The sequence below is a fragment of the Pipistrellus kuhlii genome, unplaced genomic scaffold (genome assembly GCF_014108245.1).
Source record: "Pipistrellus kuhlii isolate mPipKuh1 unplaced genomic scaffold, mPipKuh1.p scaffold_m20_p_1, whole genome shotgun sequence".
Lineage (NCBI taxonomy): Eukaryota > Metazoa > Chordata > Mammalia > Chiroptera > Vespertilionidae > Pipistrellus > Pipistrellus kuhlii.
The window spans coordinates 61,067,873-61,087,523 of NW_023425404.1; the positions used below are offsets into that span (position 1 = coordinate 61,067,873).

Here is a 19,651-nt window from a genome sequence, read left to right on the forward strand (position 1 = left end):
AGGCTTGGTCACCCCTAACTGCCCTCCCCTGGTGACCATCTTGTGGTGGCCATCTTGTGTCCACATAGGGGTGGCCATCTTTGACCACATGGGGGTGGCCATCTTGTGTGTTGGAGTAATAGTGCAATTTGCATATTACCCTTTTATTAGATAGGATACTATGGTCCTAGCTCATAGTATGTGCTCTATCTACCTTGGTCTTCTTTCTTTCCCATCTTTTGGCTTGTTACCTTCTTTTTGACTTAGATAAAATCAACATCACAAGTACCCATCAATCATCTCTTCTATCTGGCTTCAGAAGATAGAGTCTTCTAATATACAAATACAGGCTGTTATCTATATAAAATCTATAAATTCCCAAAATTATAAAGAACCTTCCCCAACAGCTAAGGAATGATGGGGATTCCTACTGGACTCATTTTTTTTTTCATGTCACCAATTTTTAATGGGTTATTCCTTTACAAATACACCAGAGAATCATGCAATGCTGCCAGCATTGGATGCAATCCTGAGCCACAAATTTACATAGTCCTGTGATGGCAGAACCTTTCATTTCCCCTTTATTATTTACTATGACCCCCGCATTATCCTCAAAATAAACACGCCATCTTTTCTCCGGTATGACTTCCGTTGTCTAATTAACACAGCTGGAGGTACCTTCTTTCTGACTCTGGTTTGCCTTTTTTTACTGTGGCCATCACCATGTCACCCACACTTGCAGCAGGAAGTCTGTTCAGTGTCCCTTGATCCTCTTCACAGAAATAATGTACAGATTTTTGGCTCCTATGTTGTCAGCACAGTTAATCATGGCTCCTACCAGAAGACCCGGAGAAATCTGGAATTTCGCCCTGGAGGACTCACCATGTCCTCTCTTCAACATGTTGGACCCTGGGCTCATTTATTAAGAATATCAGTAAGGCCCAGCTGCTGTTGCTCAGTGGTTGATTGTGGATCCATGACCCATAAGTTCACTGTTTGATTCCTGCTCACATGCCAGGATTTCAGGTTTGATTTCCAGTAGAGGGCCTTCATGAGGCAGTCAATCAATGATTCTCTATCTTCATTGATGTTTCTATTTCTCTCTTACTTTCCCTTCCTCTCTAAAATCAATAAAAACAAATTTTAAAAAATATCTTTAAGAAGCTTTAAGAAGCCAAATGCAATTTAGCTGTGATAAGGCAGTAGTTTCCGGAGGAATAATACACTCTTGCAGAAGATATTAGCACCATTGAGTTTATTGGATAATAATCATTTTTTACTTGGCAGAGAAATAAGGTGAGATTGGCAACTCTTCTCAGTAATTAGGCTCCAGACTTAAATTTTGTTGTAAGGAAGAGGGAGTAAATTGGGGGATGAAATGTTGAGGACACCGTAGGTATAGTCCACTAGAATTCTGTTTACTAAGTGAGGGAGAGATACAGAATAAGAGAAATATTGGCTTCATATAATTTTGCCTAAGGGAGAAGAAATACCAAACATTAAAGCATAGTACCTTGTATTCTTAAGCCTCCTGTATTATGAAATGATCCCAGCCTTGAAACAATTAGAGAAAAGGCCATGGTATTAACATTTTCAATTAGGTGATTACCTGGAACTCAGATCTCAATGAATAACCAGTAAATATAGCTTGGTCATCATGTTTCCAGAACAACTCCTCAGCTTTGCAGTTTTTCAGTGCACCTGGGGATGAACAGACACCTGTGAGATGATGACCTGTCCTATACCAGCCAAACTCACAAGAGACTAGTGTTAACCCGGTAGTTCTTCCTCAATAATCAGTTCACATATGGAGAATACTGATTGTCTTTCTCACTTGATAAATTCTGTTTCAAAATATATATACTGAAATATTTTGGGGTGACATATTCTGGTCTCCTATAGGGAAGTTTCACAAATACCTCATTTAAAAAACTCTTTAAAAGATGCTTTTATGAAAGGGTGAAAAGATGTTGGTTCAAAACAGGAAGAAAATGTATTTAATTGTATTTAGTATAAATAGCATGTGTGGCTGTTATTTCTTGAACATTCTTATATCTACTTACCCTCATTTGGATAGCTGCACATTCACTTCCCTTAGGGAATTATCCTTTCCCTTTCCATGTGCAGTTTGGTGAGGCTGTCCATACAGGTTTCCAATGTCCTTTACAGAGCCGAGCCAAGTGAGGATCATGAGAGTCAAGTGAAGCTAACTGGACATTCTTGTAGAAGAGCAGAATATACCACCCTAAAATATGCCTCTTTGGCTTAAGAATTATTTCAAGAAATAGCAGACAAAGGAGAAATTCTGAAAGCAGAGTATAAGTTACTCAGGTTTGAATAAAAAAGAGGGTCTATGGAGAGTAAACTCCTGTGGTGATCTGATCATAAACTCCTAACTGGGGAGATCAGGATAGGTAGTCATCCCCAGACATTAACTGTTTGGTAAAAAGTCACTTATGTAAGCCCGGTCCGTTGGTGTGTGTCTGTGTGTGGGCATCTACCTTTGAAATAAGAAGTAACCACCCTCAAGAAGTCACATAATCTTGTTAACTATCCTGTAATCCAATCCCAACCTTGTTTTCTCCACCTCTTCCTTATTTTCCTTTCTTAATTGCAAATGCATAAAAGGAAGCGATAGCGACAGTAGAGTGAGTGCTTTTGGTGCTTCGGTTTCTTTGGCTTTCTTGGGTGATGTTCTTAGTCTTTTTTTCTTGCTTTCTTCTTTCGCTTTCTACTGCTTCCTTCCTTCCTTCCTTCCTTCCTTCCTTCCTTCTTTCTTTCTTTTTTTTCTTTCTTCTTCTTTCTTTCTTTCTTTCTTTCTTTCTATCTTTCTTCCTTCTTCCTTCCTTCTTCCTTCCTTCCTCCTTCTTCCTTCCTTCTCTTTCTTTCTTCTTTCTTTCTTTCTTCTCTTCTTTCTTTTCCTTTTTCTTTCCTTTACTTTCTTTCTCTTGCTCTTTCTTTCTTTCTTTCTTTCTTTCAGATATTTGAGTTCTTGCTCCTGGCATATGTTGTCAATTTGGCTCAAATAAAATAAAAATTCTCCACAGGTGTGGATGTTTATTATGTAGACACTTTTGCAGGGTAATTTAGTAATATATATAGTAAGGGTGTTTCCCTCTCTGTACCAAGAAGAAAAAAGATGACTCTAAGTCACAAGAAACTCTTACTAATGGAGAATGCAAAGAGTTACATAAAAAACAACAACATTTATCCTAGTTTACTTGTGCTTTTTCCTTGTCACTGATGCTATTCCAGATCGACACTAGTTATCAGCCCCTTCCTCAATCACTGACTAATTATGGACATCTCTTCATACCACCTAAGCATGAAGAAGCTACATAAGAATGAAATCAGCCAGTGTCCATCAACCCCACTTTACAGAAATGCCAGTTAAGGGGGTGAGAGGTAGCGGGAGAGGGAATGCTGGGATGTTAGGCATATTTTCTACTTTTCCCGAGGGCTCAGTACTTTTCCAATATACCCCATTGAGTTCCCACCCTCCCTGCAGATTTCCTATTATTCTCATTTCAGATTTTGCAAGATATGACTAATGGCTTCCAGTTTCCAGTAAACCACTACACTCATCCCCGCCAGCACTCAGTCCAAATGGTTTCTCTGACTTGCACAGGAGATATATATGTTTGCCCTCCTTACTCTTGCTTGCTGACACTGATACACTGGTTCTCAACACACTGAGAGAATGCAATTTCTTAAACTCTCATCATGTCTCTTGGCCTGGCTCCTGTCAGCCAAAACCTAACAGTGACCTTTCCATAACTTGCCTTTCCCACACTCTTCTTCCTTTGTTTCAGATAAAAATGGTATATAACTCCAAATTCTAGCAACCTCTGAGTTACTCATCTTTGAGTTTTTCTCATGTATGTATGAGATATTCATGCTAATAACTTGTTTGTTTTTCTCTTGTTAACCTGCTTTCTTTAAGGAGTTTTAGCTAAGAACCTAGAAGGTTAAAAGAAAAAGTTTTTTTTTTCCTCCTTTATACTTTCCTCAGAGTCTGAATTTCAAGTAATGATGCAGGGTTAAAAAAAAAAAAAAAGAAAAAGAAAGAAAAAAAAGGAAGTGGATTTATGCCCATTAAGCCCTGATCTCCAGCTTACCTAAGCTTATTGGGTTTCAGCTATTTCCAAAGACCAATTCTTCTGCTATATTTTTTTCATATTATAATATCTCCCACATTCTTCCATCACCATTACTCTCACCATCATTTACACTTTTTTCCCCTTAAGTTACCTCAAATTGCTCTTTGCTTGCAACCAAAACTAATTATTAAAATTAATTTGCAACATTTGTGACCTTCATGATCACCAGCATGATTATGCCATTCAAATTTTTGGAATTTTTCATGTACACTAGATGCATATCCTACAATAAATATCTACTTTCTTTAGTACAGCACATAGTTTCCTACATAATCTGACTTCTGCTCACCTCTCTGGCCTCATCTCCTATCATTCGCTTAACTTTTCTCTTAACAGCAGTCATACCTAGCCACTTACAGATCTAGGAATATGGCTTACACATTTCACTGAAACTCTTTTCTTACTTGTTGCTACTGTTTTAGGTTTATGTATCATTTTGGTTCCATGACCATTGTAAGCTGCAATTCATGGTGATCTCTCCAATCTTTTAAAAAACAATTAAGCAATCTATAAATCTGGCAGCATTATATCTAGCAACTAGAATGGTGTTCTGGAGGGGTTGTACAAAATGGAAGGTTTTATAGGAAGTAGGATGGGGAAACAAAGCTAATAATAAAAGAAAAGAAAGGATTATTTTGAGTCTGGAACAACTTTTCTTTGGGGGAAGAGATTTATTATGTAAAGGCCAAGTGTACGGATTCATGCACCAGTAGGGTCCCTCAGCCTGGCCTGTGGGGATCAGGCCAAAACTGGCTCTCCAACATCCCTCAAGGGGTCCTGGTTTGTGAGAGGGTGTGGGACAGGCCAGAGGATTCCACTGGTGCACAATCAGGGCTTGGAAGGGATCACAAGAGGGCTCCAGGGCATGTCCAGCCCATCTCGCCCAGTCCTGATCCACCAGATCCCAGCAGCAAGCTAACCTACCAGTCAGGGCATCTACCCCCTAGTGGTCAGTGCACATTATAGCGACTGGTCGAATAGTCAAATGAAAAGTTGGACACTTAGCATATTAGGCTTTTATCATATAGAATTGTATCTTCCTTCTATGGGGGATGGAGAGAGCCTACTAGACAGATTACCTTACTGGGTTCGCCAAAAAAATTCCATATTGGTTGATTAAGATTATGCTTATGGGATAAGTTAAAATTGCAACCAGATCAGGTATTAAACCTGTATTTGGCATTATGAAAAAAGAAAGGAAGAGAGAGAGAGAGAGAGAGAGAGAGAGAGAGAGAGAGAGAGAGAGAGAGAGAGAAAGAAAGAGAGAAAGAAAGAGAGAAAGACCACAGAGGCCCAAAATGGCATCATTTGTGATAAAAGACTATAATAGCAAACTCAAGTTCTTCCTATGAATTATAGGGGAAGCAAAAGTTTTATTTGACTGTCTTAGGTTTCCTGTCTGGTTCTAAAAATTAAATTGACAAAGACAGATTAATAGAGGGAAAAATTGTACAAATTTTATTAAATTTTTACATGTAGATGGGAAATTTCATGAGAGAATAAAGTCCCAAAGAAGTGACCAGAGCAGGAACTTTTTGTACCTTTTAGGAGTTTGAAGGTCTGCATATCTCATCTGTATTGCACACAAGAAGTTTATTTTCCATGCCCTCCTCTTTCTTAAAAGCTCAGAACTTTTCCCTTGAGAAGGCCAGCAGCTCTGGAAGGCCTGTGGAAGAAACAGCCTACAAAAGCCTCTGAGCCTGAGAGTAACTACTGCTTCTGTTTCCAGTGGGAGCACCAAGGTGGGAAGCTGGTAAGAGAAGCCTCAGGGCTAGGGAGACTAGGACAGTGAAGGTGCTGGGAGGTCCAAGTCAAATAGATAGAGGATAAATATTTCAGGCAGGAAGGGGAAACACACAAGGTTTCTGACATGGGACCATCAAACCCATGAGCATAGGAAAGAAAAGAATCAGATCTGGCCATTAAGAAGAAAGGTCTTCTTCAAATTCCTTCTTATTGGGCTTCAGGCTCATCAGAGAATTGTATAAGACTCAAGTGAGAAAGAAGATGGTTAGAAGAAAGAAAGAACTATGAAATCTTTAAAAAGCACAACAAAAATCTAAATGGTTATAAATAACAATTCTAATCTTATTGCTTACTAGAGGTCTGATGCGTAACATTTGTGCACTGGGGTGGGAGGTCCCTCAGTCCAGCCTGCCGCCTCTCACAGTCCAGGAACCCTCAGGGTATGTGTGTGTGTGTCTTCAGGGGTGGGGGCCTTACCAGTCGTGACTATTAAGGCTTGTAGCTGGTCATGACTGTAAGTGTATCCCAGACAAATTTGCATATTACCTTTCTCTAGATAGATAGATAGATAGATAGATAGATAGATAGATAGATAGATAGATAGGTACTACTACTGTTATCTTCTCTCTTCCTACACAGAAAAAATGGTGCTAGATCTCCTGAGACGCTTTACTCCCCTCCTATTGCTGCTGGGACTTTGGGGACCAGTCTATCAATCTTATGCTTTGCCTAAGAAATTCACCAAGGCTAAGTGGTTTGAAATTGAGCATATACAACCAAACCCTCTCCAATGCAACAAGGCAATGAGTAATGTCAATAAATATACTAAAACCTGCAAGCCTCTAAACACCTTTCTGCATGACTCCCTCGAGAAAGTGACTGCTACCTGTAAGGAGAAGAAGACTAAATGCAAGAATGGCCAGCACAATTGCCACCAGAGCGCAAACCCTGTTAGCCTCACTAACTGCAGTCTCGCTGGAGGGAAGTATCCTAACTGCAGCTACAAAGATTTTCCCCAGACCAAGTTCTACATTATTGCCTGTGACCCCCCTAAGAAGACAGACCCTCAGTATCCTTTGGTTCCTGTACACTTAGATAAGGTTTTGTAAAGGTTTGACCATTTTGCCTCTCCCTTGGTACAGGTTCCTTTACGCTCTCCTGCCTTTTCTTTTGTTGATTCCCTGGTTCCTATGGAAGAAAAAAAAAAACGAGGGTATTGGGAGAACTAGAGCATCAAGGACACCAGATCAGAGTTGGGACAAAAAGAAATTATGATTCTTTCCTGCTTTGGAGCTCTGCATGTTTCAAAGGAAGGCAATAAGGAAGAGGGAAAAGAAGGGTCCAGACCTTCCTATTATTTTAGCCTGGAAACTTCTGTCAAGCTTTGTTATACTGCATTATCAGCAATAAAACCACTTTCTTCTGCATTCTAATGAGAATGAGTGAGATCTCTTTTGTTACCAGAAGAGGACTGACACAAAGGTGGGTCAGTCCCAGCACCCTTGAAAATAGGCACTACTAAGTGCCACAAGAAAAGAATTTCAGTACACTCACAAAGAAGGAATTTAGCCATAGTAGCAAGATTTATTTATTTATTTACTTTTATCTTTATTGTTGAAAATATATAGATGTCCCATTTGTTTCTTTCCCATTAAACCCCTCACCCTACACCCACTCCTTCAAGGCCTTCACTACTCAATGTCTGTGTCCATGGGCTATGCATAGCTACATATATAAAAGCCTAATATGCAAAGTGTCCCCTCAGGAGTTTGACTGTTCAGTTCAATCACTTGCTATGACATGCACTGACCACCAGGGGGTGGTGTGGAATGAAAAAGGGCCCAGTCAGCAACCAGGGAAAGGAGGCTCTGGCCAGCAGCTGGCAGCTGCTAGGGATCCTACCTGCACACAAATTTTGTGCACTGGGCCTGTAGTATGCAGATAAATTCCCAGGTGAATCACTCCCCACCATTCCCCCAACCTCCACCTTTCCTCTAAAATTCATTAGTCTTGTTCCATGCTCTATATCTCTGGATCCATTTTGTTCATCAGTATATTTTGTTCATTAGATCGGTGGCAAGATTTATTAGAGGAACAAGTGGCAATAAGCTTTCAGAGAGGCAGAGAGAGCAGGAAGGCTATAGGGGAGTGGCTGCGTGGACTCAGAAAAGGAAGTTACAGAGGCAAGAAGAGCATCCTCTGCTCTGTTTGCTGCTCCCCAGATTGCAAGTCTCCCGGGGACCCTTAGAGCTTAGGAGAAAAGAAGGCAAAAGTTATGTGCCCAAGAGAAGGAAGAATAGGGGTGTGCTCCAAGGAGGACATGCACTGTGTTCTTTGCCTAGGTTCCATACATTCCCTTGGGTTTGGGAAAGCCCAGGCTTTCTTTCAGACCACCCAACCCCTTTCCTGGCCTTTCCAGGCTGTGTTTGTGCCCTCCCACATCCACTGTCTTTTTTTGGGGGTTTAGGGGCCTGTGCACTGTCGTTTAGCAACTCCCTATCAGCAGGTTAAAGGCAGACATTGCAAGAGTACCCTGGGCTGAAGAAATTGAAAATGGTCAGCTCTTGGTTTTGGACAAGAGCCCTTATTAAATGAGACATTGACTAATGCCAAGCCCATTGTTTTCAAACACTGGTTTTTACCACAAATGCAGAAGTCTTTTCCTGAGACAATACCTTAAAATGTTCCTAAATTTCAACAGCGACTTAGTAACACCAGGCATCATTTGGTATTCCTTTCGTTGGAAATATGGATCAGGTCTAAAAATGTGTAGTAAATTGGTCTGTGCTTATGAAAAACAAAACAAAACAGAATCTCTGAAAAGTTCCTTTCATCTATTAAAGACAAATGTATGTAGAAGTTACAGTGTACTTTAATTAACATGGGCTTGTATATTTTCCTGCCTCATATAAAGAAGTCCTCTCCAACAGATCTTGAATATCAAACTAGATTTTCTGTACTATTTCTGGAGGGGGAAAGAAAAAGAGCAGTTGAAATGTTCAGAGGAAAGCTATAGAGAAAACATTCAGAAAAATCATAGGAGGTGTGCTCTGAATACAATTTTAAAGGAAAAACATCGTTGTAAATTGGGCAGGGTGTTATTTGAGTTACTACTCAGACAAGTAACAAGGCTGATAGGTCGTAAAAGTATTGTCCACAGAAGCCAGGCAAAAGCCTTCACTGAGTGAACAGACAGGATGTGAATCAGGAGGAAGTAGTAGGGTCAGCGGAGACCCCTGCACAATTGCTTCTTTCAACAGACTGAGTTGATGACTCAGCTCAATTGATCCCTATGGCAGTATTTACCAAAGTGTGGTATGCGTACCCACAGGGGTACGGGAAGAGTTTGGTGGGGGTACGCCTTGCACAGGAGTTTGGTGGGGATATGCACTACACTGTGCTTAGCTGTGCCTAATTCTACCTTCTCATGTGTATGAGGGGTACTCAGCATTATGAAAATTATAGAAGGGGTACACATATGTCAAAAGTTTGGGAAACGCTGCCTTATAGTAATGGAAACTCAGTGCACCCATCAACATTTCCTAATTTTTACAAATAAGATAGACACGCAAATGTGAACGCTCCCAATTTGAAAAGTTAGCATCAAAAATCCAGTATTATAAGGAACACTGTATGTGCTGATCAGAACAGGTTTTTGACCAGATATACTCCTGTGACTCTAGTATATGCCTTTTGCCTCATAATATAGACACTGGGTTACAGGTCTATATTTCTACCTAATGTGGCTGTCAGCAACACAAAGGAGTGACTACATTTAATGCAATTTTACGTCTTGATCACATATGGAAAAGATTTCCATAAAGCATACATCACCATATTTTCCGGCGTATAAGATGACCCCCCTAATTTTCAGTTAAAACATAGTTTTAGGCCTATATTCGCTGTATAAGACTACCCCCCACTTCAAAGAAAAGACTTACTTTGCTGTCAAAATCTGCAGGTAATTTTTGTGCAATTTTGGTCTTTTGCCCCCAATTTTGGGTTGACTTTTTTTCGTTTCAAAAGTCGTCTTATACGCCGGAAAATATGGGTATAAAAATGTCTATAATAGGGAGAGAAGATGGTGACCGAACAGATGGACTTGTTCTGACCCTGGTCCCAGAACAGAGAAAAGCAGCATCTGAGTCGCTCACAGAATATTGATTGGCAGCAAAGGAGCAGAGGAACTCTAAAGGAAGGTAAGGAAGGGTCCACTGGACAGGATTTCCTGACCAAGCAACCAGCACTGTAGCGGCGTAGACCTCGCCGGGAACTACGGCTCAGAAGGAAGGCTGCGCCATCTTACCAGGAAAGGAGGATCTTCTCTGAGGCCTGGAAAACCCACAGCAAAGGAGACCATGGAGCAGCTGTGACGCCCCAATCAGAGCAAACACATGGATTCAAGGGAGTTCTTCGATCACCCACGGAAAGGTCAGTTTGCAGGGATAGCATGAGGGTTCTGGGTCCCCACTGCACCAGCAGCAACTTCAGCCCTTTGCACGCCCAAGCAGCCCCCGCGCCAAGCTGCGCTGAAAGAAGGCTGTGCTGCAGAGAAAATCCTTCCTTGTGAGACCCAGTGCTGGGTTTGGCGTAATCTTCCCCAGAAGCAGGACTTTTTTTAAAATGCCAAGGGACATGGGACAGATTGTTAAGAATCGGGGCTGTCCCACCAAGGGCGGAACATCTGGACACCTTGGTGCCTGATCCCCTTCACCCCCTTGCTTCTGAATACTAGGGAAGGACTGCCCAGTTGGGCATATCCTGGGGACTGCAGGGCAAAATTGCCTTCCTGGAAACTGGGGATTGGAGCCAGAAGAGAGTCTGGGAGCCAGCAGGCACTCTGGCAGCTAGAGCCATAGAGAAAGAAGGCCAGAGCAACCAAAAAGACTGGGAGGTCAAACCGGTAACACTGACACCTAAGGGCTGAATTACAAACTGCCTTTTTCTTTTTTTTTACTTTTAATTAATCAAAAATAAATGGACACAAATAACTAAGATATAGCCTACTTAAAATTAAAGACTACTTTGCAAAACTGAGGTGCAGTGGAATGCTGGGAACTGCAAGACTGTCTGGTCCGAGAATCAGGTTTGCCAAATACAATAACGGAGGAAGTGAATGACCACTACTGGACATTTTTATGCTAATTTTACCATTCTTTATTTTATTTTCATTTTTTACATCTTTTATTTAATTTTCATTTTTTACATCTTTTACTTAAGAAACAAATTTTTTTCTTTTTTCCTTACTTGTTTTTACCTTTTCAATTATTACATTTTTCAATCTCAATCATCACTATTACTACTGCTGTTTTGCATTTTTTGTTTCCTTCTTCTTCTTTTTTTTTCCTTCTTCAGTACCTTTTTATTTTCTCTTTATTTTACATTGGGAGTAGTCTCCATTTTATTTTAATCTCTACTATAGCATCGTTCATCCCTATCTCAACTCAACCTTTACACCATCACTCTCTTACTATCCTTTACCCTTTTAGTCTCATGTTTATCTTATCCCTTTCCGGCTTTAGTTTTTCCTCTATTCTTTCTGTATATCCCCTGCTAAAGCTCTCACCATACCTATAGACCTAATTTCCAACCCCTATCCAAGTGTATAAATACCACTCTTTGCACTATATTAATTAGTTTAAAAAAAAAACAAACTTTTCTCCTCTCAATCCTTTTGTCATTGTTTGCGTGAATGTTGATTATAGTGAATTTTTATGCTTTTTAGTGAAATTGTTATGCTTATTCCTGTGTTGTTATTGTTGCTTTGTATTTTCTTTTTAAAAAAATTCTTTGTTTTTGTTTGTTTTTTACTTCTGTATATCATAGCCTTACTTAATAATAGTGGATATTGTAGTTTGTATTAATCGCCAAATATTGTTACTGGCATTGGCTGGGATTAGTGGTTGTTCTATGGGAATTTTCTCTAAATATATATATAGTTTATTTCCCATTTCTCTCTTAGTCTGCTTCTTCTTCTTCTCTCTCTCTCTCTCTCTCTCTCTCTCTCTCTCTCTCTCTCTCTCTCTCTCTTTTCTTTTTTCCCTGTTTTCCAACTTCATTTTGTCATTATCTTTTTTTCTTCTTTTTTTTATCTCTTTGTCCCTCTTTTTTTTAAACTTATTTTATTTTATTTTTACCTTTCTTCCTTCTCTCCTATCCCCTAATTTGCCTTTATCTAGTGGTCACCTTTATTAGAAGTTATTAATATTGTAAATACATTCCTGTTAAGTGCCTCTTGTGTTGTACCTGGTAGTGTTGTATTTTGTGCCTTTAAATAACGCAGAAGGAACACCATATAACCAGACATCCTGAAAAGAGAGACCATGGGGAGACAAAGAAATAGCCCGCACATGAAAGAAAAGCAGGCATCACCAGAAAAGGAAGTAAATGAATTAGAGGCAAGCAACCTACCAAAGCAAGAATTCAGAGTAATGATCATAGGATGGCTAAAAAGAATGGAAGAGAAATTTGACAATAGCCAAGAAGAAATGAGGAAGAACCATGAGGAATTGAAGAAGAACCAAGAGGAATTGAAGAAGAACCAAGAAGAAATGAAAAATGGCATCGCTACCATGAAGAACTCAATAGAAAGCATTAAGAGTAGACTAGATGAAGCAGAGGACCGCATCAGTGAACTAGAAGACAAAATGGGGAAAAATACACAATTATAGTAGCTTCTAGAAAAAAAATTAAAAAGCAGGAGGAGGGCCTACAGGAGCTTTGGGACAATACAAAACAAAACAATATTTGAAAAATAGGGGTTCCAGAAAAAAAGGAAACTGAGGTATACACGGAAAAAGTATTTCAAGAAATAATGATAGAAAACTTATCTGAGATAGAGAAGAAAAAACCCACACAAATCCAAGATGCTCACAGAGTCCCAAGCAAAATGAATCCCAGAAGACCGACGCCAAGGCACATTATAATTAAATTGGCAAACACCAACGACAAAGTAAGAATCTTAAAAGCAGCCAGAAACAGAAAGTTACATATAAAGGAACCCCCATCAGACTAGCAACTGATTTCTCAACAGAAACTCATCAGGCCAGAAGGGAATGGGATGAAATATACAAAGTCATGCAAAGGAAGGGTCTGAATCCAAGAATTCTGTACCCAGCAAGATTATCAATCAAAATTGAAGGGGAAATCAGGAGCTTCACAGACAAAAAAAAAGACTAAAGGAATTTATCTCCACCAAACCAACAATGCAAGAAATGCTAAAGGGTCTACTGTAAAAATAAATAAATAGGAAGCGAAGAAGGAACACAGGTATAGAATAAAAATGGCGTCAAATGAGTACCTATCAATAATAACCTTAAATGTAAATGGATTAAATGCTCCAATCAAAAGACATAGGGTAACAGATTGGATAAGAAAAAAGACCCATACATCTGTTGTCTACAAGAAACCCACCTCAAAAAAAATAAATAAATAAATAAATAAAATAAAATAAAAAATAAAAATAAAATAAAAAGATGCACACAGACTGAGGGTGAAGGGATGGGAAAAGGTTTTCCAGGAAAATGGAAATGAAAAAAAATCTGGGGTAGCAATACTTATATCTGACAAATTAGATCTCAGAGTGAAGGACATAACAAGAGATAATGAAGGCCACTTCATAATACTAAAGGGAACAATCCAACAAGAAGAAATAACCCTGGTAAATATATATGCACCCAATATGGGAGCAACCAAAAACATTTTAAAAAAACAAAAAACTGCTGGAGGACATTAAGGGAGAGATTAATAGCAATACAATCATAGTAGGAGATATTCATACCCCACTGTCACCCTTGGACAAATCATCTAAACAAAAAATCAGCAAAGAAATATCAATCCTAAATGACTCACTAGACCAGATGGAATTAATTGACATCTTCAGAACATTCCACCCCAAAGCCACAGAATATACATTCTTCTCAAGTGCACATGGGACATTCTCAAAGATAGACCACATTTTGGGACGTAGGCAAAGTCTCTTCAAATTCAAGAAGATAGAAATCATATCAAGCATCTTCTCAGATCATAGTAGCATAAAACTGGAAATTAACTACAATAAAAATAACCCAAAGAAATCAAACACATGGAGACTAAACAGCATGTTATTAAACAAGGACTGGGTTACCAGAGAAATCAAGGAAGAAATTAAAAACATCCTGGAAACAAATGACAATGAAAACACAACAATCCAAAATCTATGGGACACAGCAAAAGCAGTTTTGAGAGGGAAGTTCATATTCCTACAAGCCTATTGCAAAAAACAAGAGGGAAGTTCATATCCCTACAAGCCTATTGCAAAAAACAATTGTAACAAATTATCTAACTCTACAACTCAAAGAGTTAGAAAAAGAGCAACAAGAAAAGCCTAGTGTAAACAGAAGGAAGGAAATAACAAAAATCAGAGGGGAGATAAATGACATAGAGACCAAAGAAACAGTACATAATATCAACAAAACCAAGAGCTGGTTCTTTGAAAGGATAAACAAGATAAATGAACCTCTAGCCAGACTAACCAAGAAACAAAGAGAGAGGACTCAAATAAAAAAAATCAGAAATGAAAGAGGTGAAATAACAACTGACCCCACCGAAATACAACAGATTGTTACAAAATACTATGAACAACTCTATTCCAACAAACTGAACAACCTGGAGGAAATGGACATATTCCTAGAAAAATACAAACTTCCAAAACTCAATCAGGAAGAATCTAAAAATCTCAATAGACCAGTGACTTGGGAAGAAATTGAAACAGTCATCAAAAAGCTTCCAGAAAACAAAAGCCCAGGGCCAGATGGCTTCACAGGAGAGTTTTACCAAACATTCAAGGAAGAACTAAAACCTATCCTCCTCAGACTATTCCAAAAAATTCAAGAGGAAGGAACACTTCCAAACTCCTTCTATGAAGCCAGCATCACCATGATACCAAAACCAGATAAAGTCAACTCAATGAAAGAGAACTACAACATGAACATAGATGCCAAAGTCCTCAAAAAAATTCTGGCAAATCGGCTCCAGCAGAACATCACAAAGATCATACACCATGACCAAGTAGGATTTATTCCAGGAATGCAAGGGTGGTACAATATCTGCAAATCAATAAACGTGATACATCACATAAACAAATTGAAAGATACAAATCATATAGTCATATCAATTGATGCAGAAAAAGCATTTGATAAAAATCAACACCCTTTCCTGATAAAAACTCTCAACAAGGTGGGAGTACAAGGATCATACCTCAACATAATAAAAGCTATATATGATAAACCCACAGCCAACATCAGACTCAATGGGCAAAAACTAAAACCATTCCCTCTAAGAACAGGATCAAGACAGGGATGCGCACTCTCGCCACTCCTGTTTGACATAGTACTGGAAGTACTAGCCATTGCAATTAGACAAGAAGAGGAAATAAAAGGCATCCAAATTGGAAAAGAAGAAGTAAAGTTATCCTTATTTGCAGATAACATGATATTGTACATTAAAAAAAAAATAGACTCCATTAAAAAACTAATTGACTTAATAAATGAATTTGGTAATGTAGCAGGATACAAAATTAACGCCAAGAAATCCATGGCATTTCTATACAACAACAGTGAAATTACAGAAACGGAGACTAAAAAAGCAATTCCATTTACCATCGCACCAAAAAAATTAAGATACCTAGGAATAAATTTAACTTAGGAAGTAAAGGACCTATATGCAGAAAACTACATGACACTGAAAAAAGAAATAGAGGAAGATGTAAAGACATGAAAGAACATACCATGTTCATGGATTGGTAGAATCAACATCATCAAAATGTCCATACTTCTTACGCAATTGATAGGTTCAATGCACTCCCCAATAAAGTACCAATGGCATATTTCAATGACATAGAAAGAACTCTCCAAAAGTTCATTTGGAACAATAAAAGACCCCGAATAGCCACAGCAATCCTGAGAAAGAAGAGTAAAATACTAGGGATCTCAATACCAGATTTCAAACTGTATTACAAAGCCACTGTTCTCAAAACAGCCTGGTACTGGCACAAGAACAGACATAGATCAATGGAATCGAATCGAGAACCCAGATATCAACCCAAATCACTATGCTCAATTAATATTTGACAAAGGAGACACGAATATACAATGGAGTCAAGAGAGTCTCTTCAATAAATGGTGTTGGGAAAATTGGACAGATACATGCAAAAGAATGAAACTAGATCACCAACTTACACCATACACAAAAAATAAACTCAAAATGGATACAGGACTTAAACATCAGACGGGAAACCATAAAAATACTAGAAGCATCCACAGGCAGCAAAATCTCAGACGTATGCCAAAAGAACTTCTTCACTGATACTGCCCCTAGGGCAATGGAAGCTAAAGAGAAAATAAACAAATGGGACTACATCAAAATAAAAAGCTTTTTTACAGCAAAAGAAACCATCAACAAAACAACAAGAAAGCCCTCGGTGTGGGAGAACATATTTGCAAATGTTAACACTGATAAAGGTTTTACCTCCAACATCTACAGACAGCTTATACAACTAAATAAAAGGAAGATTAATTATCTAATTAAAAAATGAGCAATGGACCTAAATAGAATATTTTCAAAAGAAGACAGAAGGAAGGCCAAAAGGCACATGAAAACATGCTCTAAGTCACTAATCATCCGAGAGATGCAAATCAAAACAATAATGTGATACCATCTCACACCTGTCAGAATGGCCAACATCAACAAATCAACAAACGACAAGTGTTGGCGAGGTTGCGGAGAAAAAGGAACCCTCGTGCACTGCTGGTGGGAATGCAGACTGGTGCAACCACTGTGGAGAACAGTGTGGAGTTTCCTCAAAAAACTGAAAATGGAACTCCCATTTGACCCAGTAATCCCACTCCTAGGAATATATATCCCAAGAAACTAGAAACACCAATCAGAAAGGATATATGTACCCCTATGTTCATAGCAGCACAGTCTACAATAGCCAGAATTTGGAAACAGCCTAGGTGCCCATCAGCAGATGATTGGATCCAAAAACTATGGTACATCTACACCATGGAATACTATGCTGCCATAAAAAAGAAGGACTTCTCATCATTTGCAGCAACCTGGATGGAATTGGAGAACATCATGCTGAGTGAAATAAGCCAATCAATGAAAGAGAAACACCACATGACCTCACTCATTTATGAATAATAAAGAACATTATAAATTGATGAACCAAAAGATAGATATAGACAGTAAAGCAACAAGCAGACTGTCAAATTACAGCTGGTAGGGTAGGGAGATCTGGGGGAGATAATAGATCAACCGAAGGACTTGTATACATGCATGTAAGTACAACCAATGGACATAAAATTCTGGAGAGGGAGGGTATATATGGGAGAAGGGGCAATGTTAAAATATGTACACAGATAATAATTTAATTTTAAAAAATATCTATAATAGTGACAATAAAAAAATTAGTGATCTAAAAAAAACTATTTCATGATAAAAAAGATATTAATGAATTATAGCAAGAAGAGGATTTAAGGCTGAGTGTTACTAGCTCTGCATGGGGTCCTGACTAGGTCACCACTATGTCCTTATTGACATAATGAAATCAAGTATCAAAGTATGGCATTTCCAAATAACAGAAATATAGAAAGGTAATTAAAAATGATGTGAATCTTTTTGTTGAATGGGTATATGATACCATTTAAGGGTTGAGTATAGTTTTCTAACCTACAAGTTTGACCAGAAATTTAACACCTTTTAGTATGAGGCCTGCCCACTAAGATGTCCATCCCCTTCTCTACACAGTATCCTTCAAATACACTACATGTTTACCCTGGGGCAGATTCTACAGAAAGACTTTCCTCTGGTTGTTTTCAAGTAAGAACACTTCACAGAAAGTGAACAAAAAAAATCAAGTCATGTGTTAAAAAATGTGAAAGTGATTCTCTAACCAGGAAAGCAAACAACAAACCTCAAGGACACCTAAGAAACGCTATACAGCTTAGGATTTTAAGCAGCAAGGAACTCAGAGCTCCAGGTGGCAGAGCAGGAAGATGATGAGATGCAGAACATTGGCTGAGTGATGACCAGGGAGATCACCCAGTGAAGGGGACCTGGGTTTCCCCTGGGAAGACAGCCCTTGGGCTCCCTTTGTTCTGAGAACTAGGCCTGTCTTTCTGCACTTCAGGCCCTCAGTGCCACACCAAGTTGAGTTCTAAAATCTATAGCTACTCTGAAGCCAGTGGGCAGTTTTCCCCACTGGCTGCAGAGTGCTCTGCATGACTCCAGCCATCAGAGTTGTACCTCAGAAGCTTCAGCCAGCTGTCCTGAGGTATGTGTAGATTGGCAAAGCATAAAACAAGAGGCTCATTGCTAAAGTGGGTCATGTGCCAATCTGTGGGATTCTGCACATCTTACACTCAAACCCCTCCTGGCTCTGCTGGCCCCTCCCACAGGGGCTGCTCTGTATCTTCAGTCCACAGGACAGAGGAGAGCAGCTGCGCCTTAGACCCAGGACCACAGCTGGATCTGTTCTCACAGCAGCCACAGCACTGGACTGGGTAAGACAATGACCCCCTCCTGGGGTTGGGACAGAAGGACCAGAGATGGGACAGCAACTGCCAGGGGACTGAGCTTGGGTTAGTACCCAGGACACAAGACAGGCTTGGAGGGGTGCTGAAGGGAAAGGAAATAGGACCTTGGTGACAGCAGGGGCCCTTCTGGGTGACAGATGAAGGGGTGTGTCACCACTGTGCAGGGATGCATGAGATGCTTCTGTTTTGACAGGAAACATGGTTCCAACACAGCAGGATTCCCAGCTTTGTCTCCTTCTGCTGCTGGGGCTCATGGGAATGGTGATCTCCTTCCATGCCCCACCTGGGGGTCTAACCTGGGCTCAGTGGTTTGAAGTTCAACACGTAAACATGACCAATGCTCGATGAACCATTGCAATGCAGCCGATTAACCACCTTAATTACATGAGTTTCCAGAGGCCATGCAAAGGCGAAAATACTTTCATCCACACATCACTTGCTGCTGTCGTTAATCTCTGTTACATGACAAATATAACCTGCCGTGATGGATTTAGTCCTAATTGCTATAGAAGCCAAGCTGCAGTGAATCTTACCTACTGCAACCTCACAGGACCAGCACTGCCTTACACTCAGTGTGAATACCAGCAAGTAGCCTTACGGAGAAACTACAGTGTTGCCTGTAACAGAAGGAATCGTCCAGGTCACTTCGATAGAATCTACTAAGCTCTGTCCCCGCAGGCACAGCCATGGTCCCATGCCACCATCCATCCTGGATATCAGCACCAGTCCTCACCACCAGCCCACAACCCTTTTAAGCTCTGTTGCCCTGAAGCTCCTCTGCACTGGCAATAAACTCTTTTGCGGAATCACCTACCAGTGTCTGTGTCTGTTTGTGCCCCTCTGCTGTCAGGTAGAAACATCTCATCAAGAGAATGTTTCCCTTCCTCTGCAATGAGATCTGAGGTACATAGAGAGGCATGAGTGTAAGAGAATCCTTGTAAAATGAAGTCACTCAGAATGTCCTTTCTCTCTTCTTCACATTGAAAACCCAAAGCTTTAACTGATCTGTGTATTTCTACCCCAAGAGGTAAATGGGCCCAGCTGAATAAATAGGAAACAAAGGCCTTTGGTTCTGTCTGATTGAGTAATAAATTATATGAGAAATGTAAACTTTTTGTTGTAATCTAAAACATGGATAAAATACTTTATGTGATGAGATGACAATTTTTATTTAAACTACAGAGATAT

The 19,651-nt window shown here is 39.6% G+C and overlaps 1 protein-coding gene and 2 pseudogenes across 1 annotated transcript; 2 read left to right on the top strand and 1 right to left on the bottom strand.

The window, feature by feature from the left end:
* Positions 1 to 418: 418 nt before the first annotated feature.
* Positions 419 to 898, bottom strand: LOC118724391 (annotated as a pseudogene).
* Positions 899 to 5,693: 4,795 nt separating this feature from the next.
* Positions 5,694 to 7,412, top strand: LOC118724361 (ribonuclease K3). The gene is made up of 2 exons (XM_036447533.2): positions 5,694 to 5,892; positions 6,526 to 7,412. Exon 2 carries the CDS (start codon positions 6,530 to 6,532, stop codon positions 6,992 to 6,994), a length of 465 nt encoding a protein of 154 aa, XP_036303426.1. The 5' UTR covers positions 5,694 to 5,892; positions 6,526 to 6,529; the 3' UTR covers positions 6,995 to 7,412.
* An 11,249-nt stretch (positions 7,413 to 18,661) lies between these two features.
* LOC118724370 lies at positions 18,662 to 19,264 on the top strand (annotated as a pseudogene).
* Positions 19,265 to 19,651: the final 387 nt, after the last annotated feature.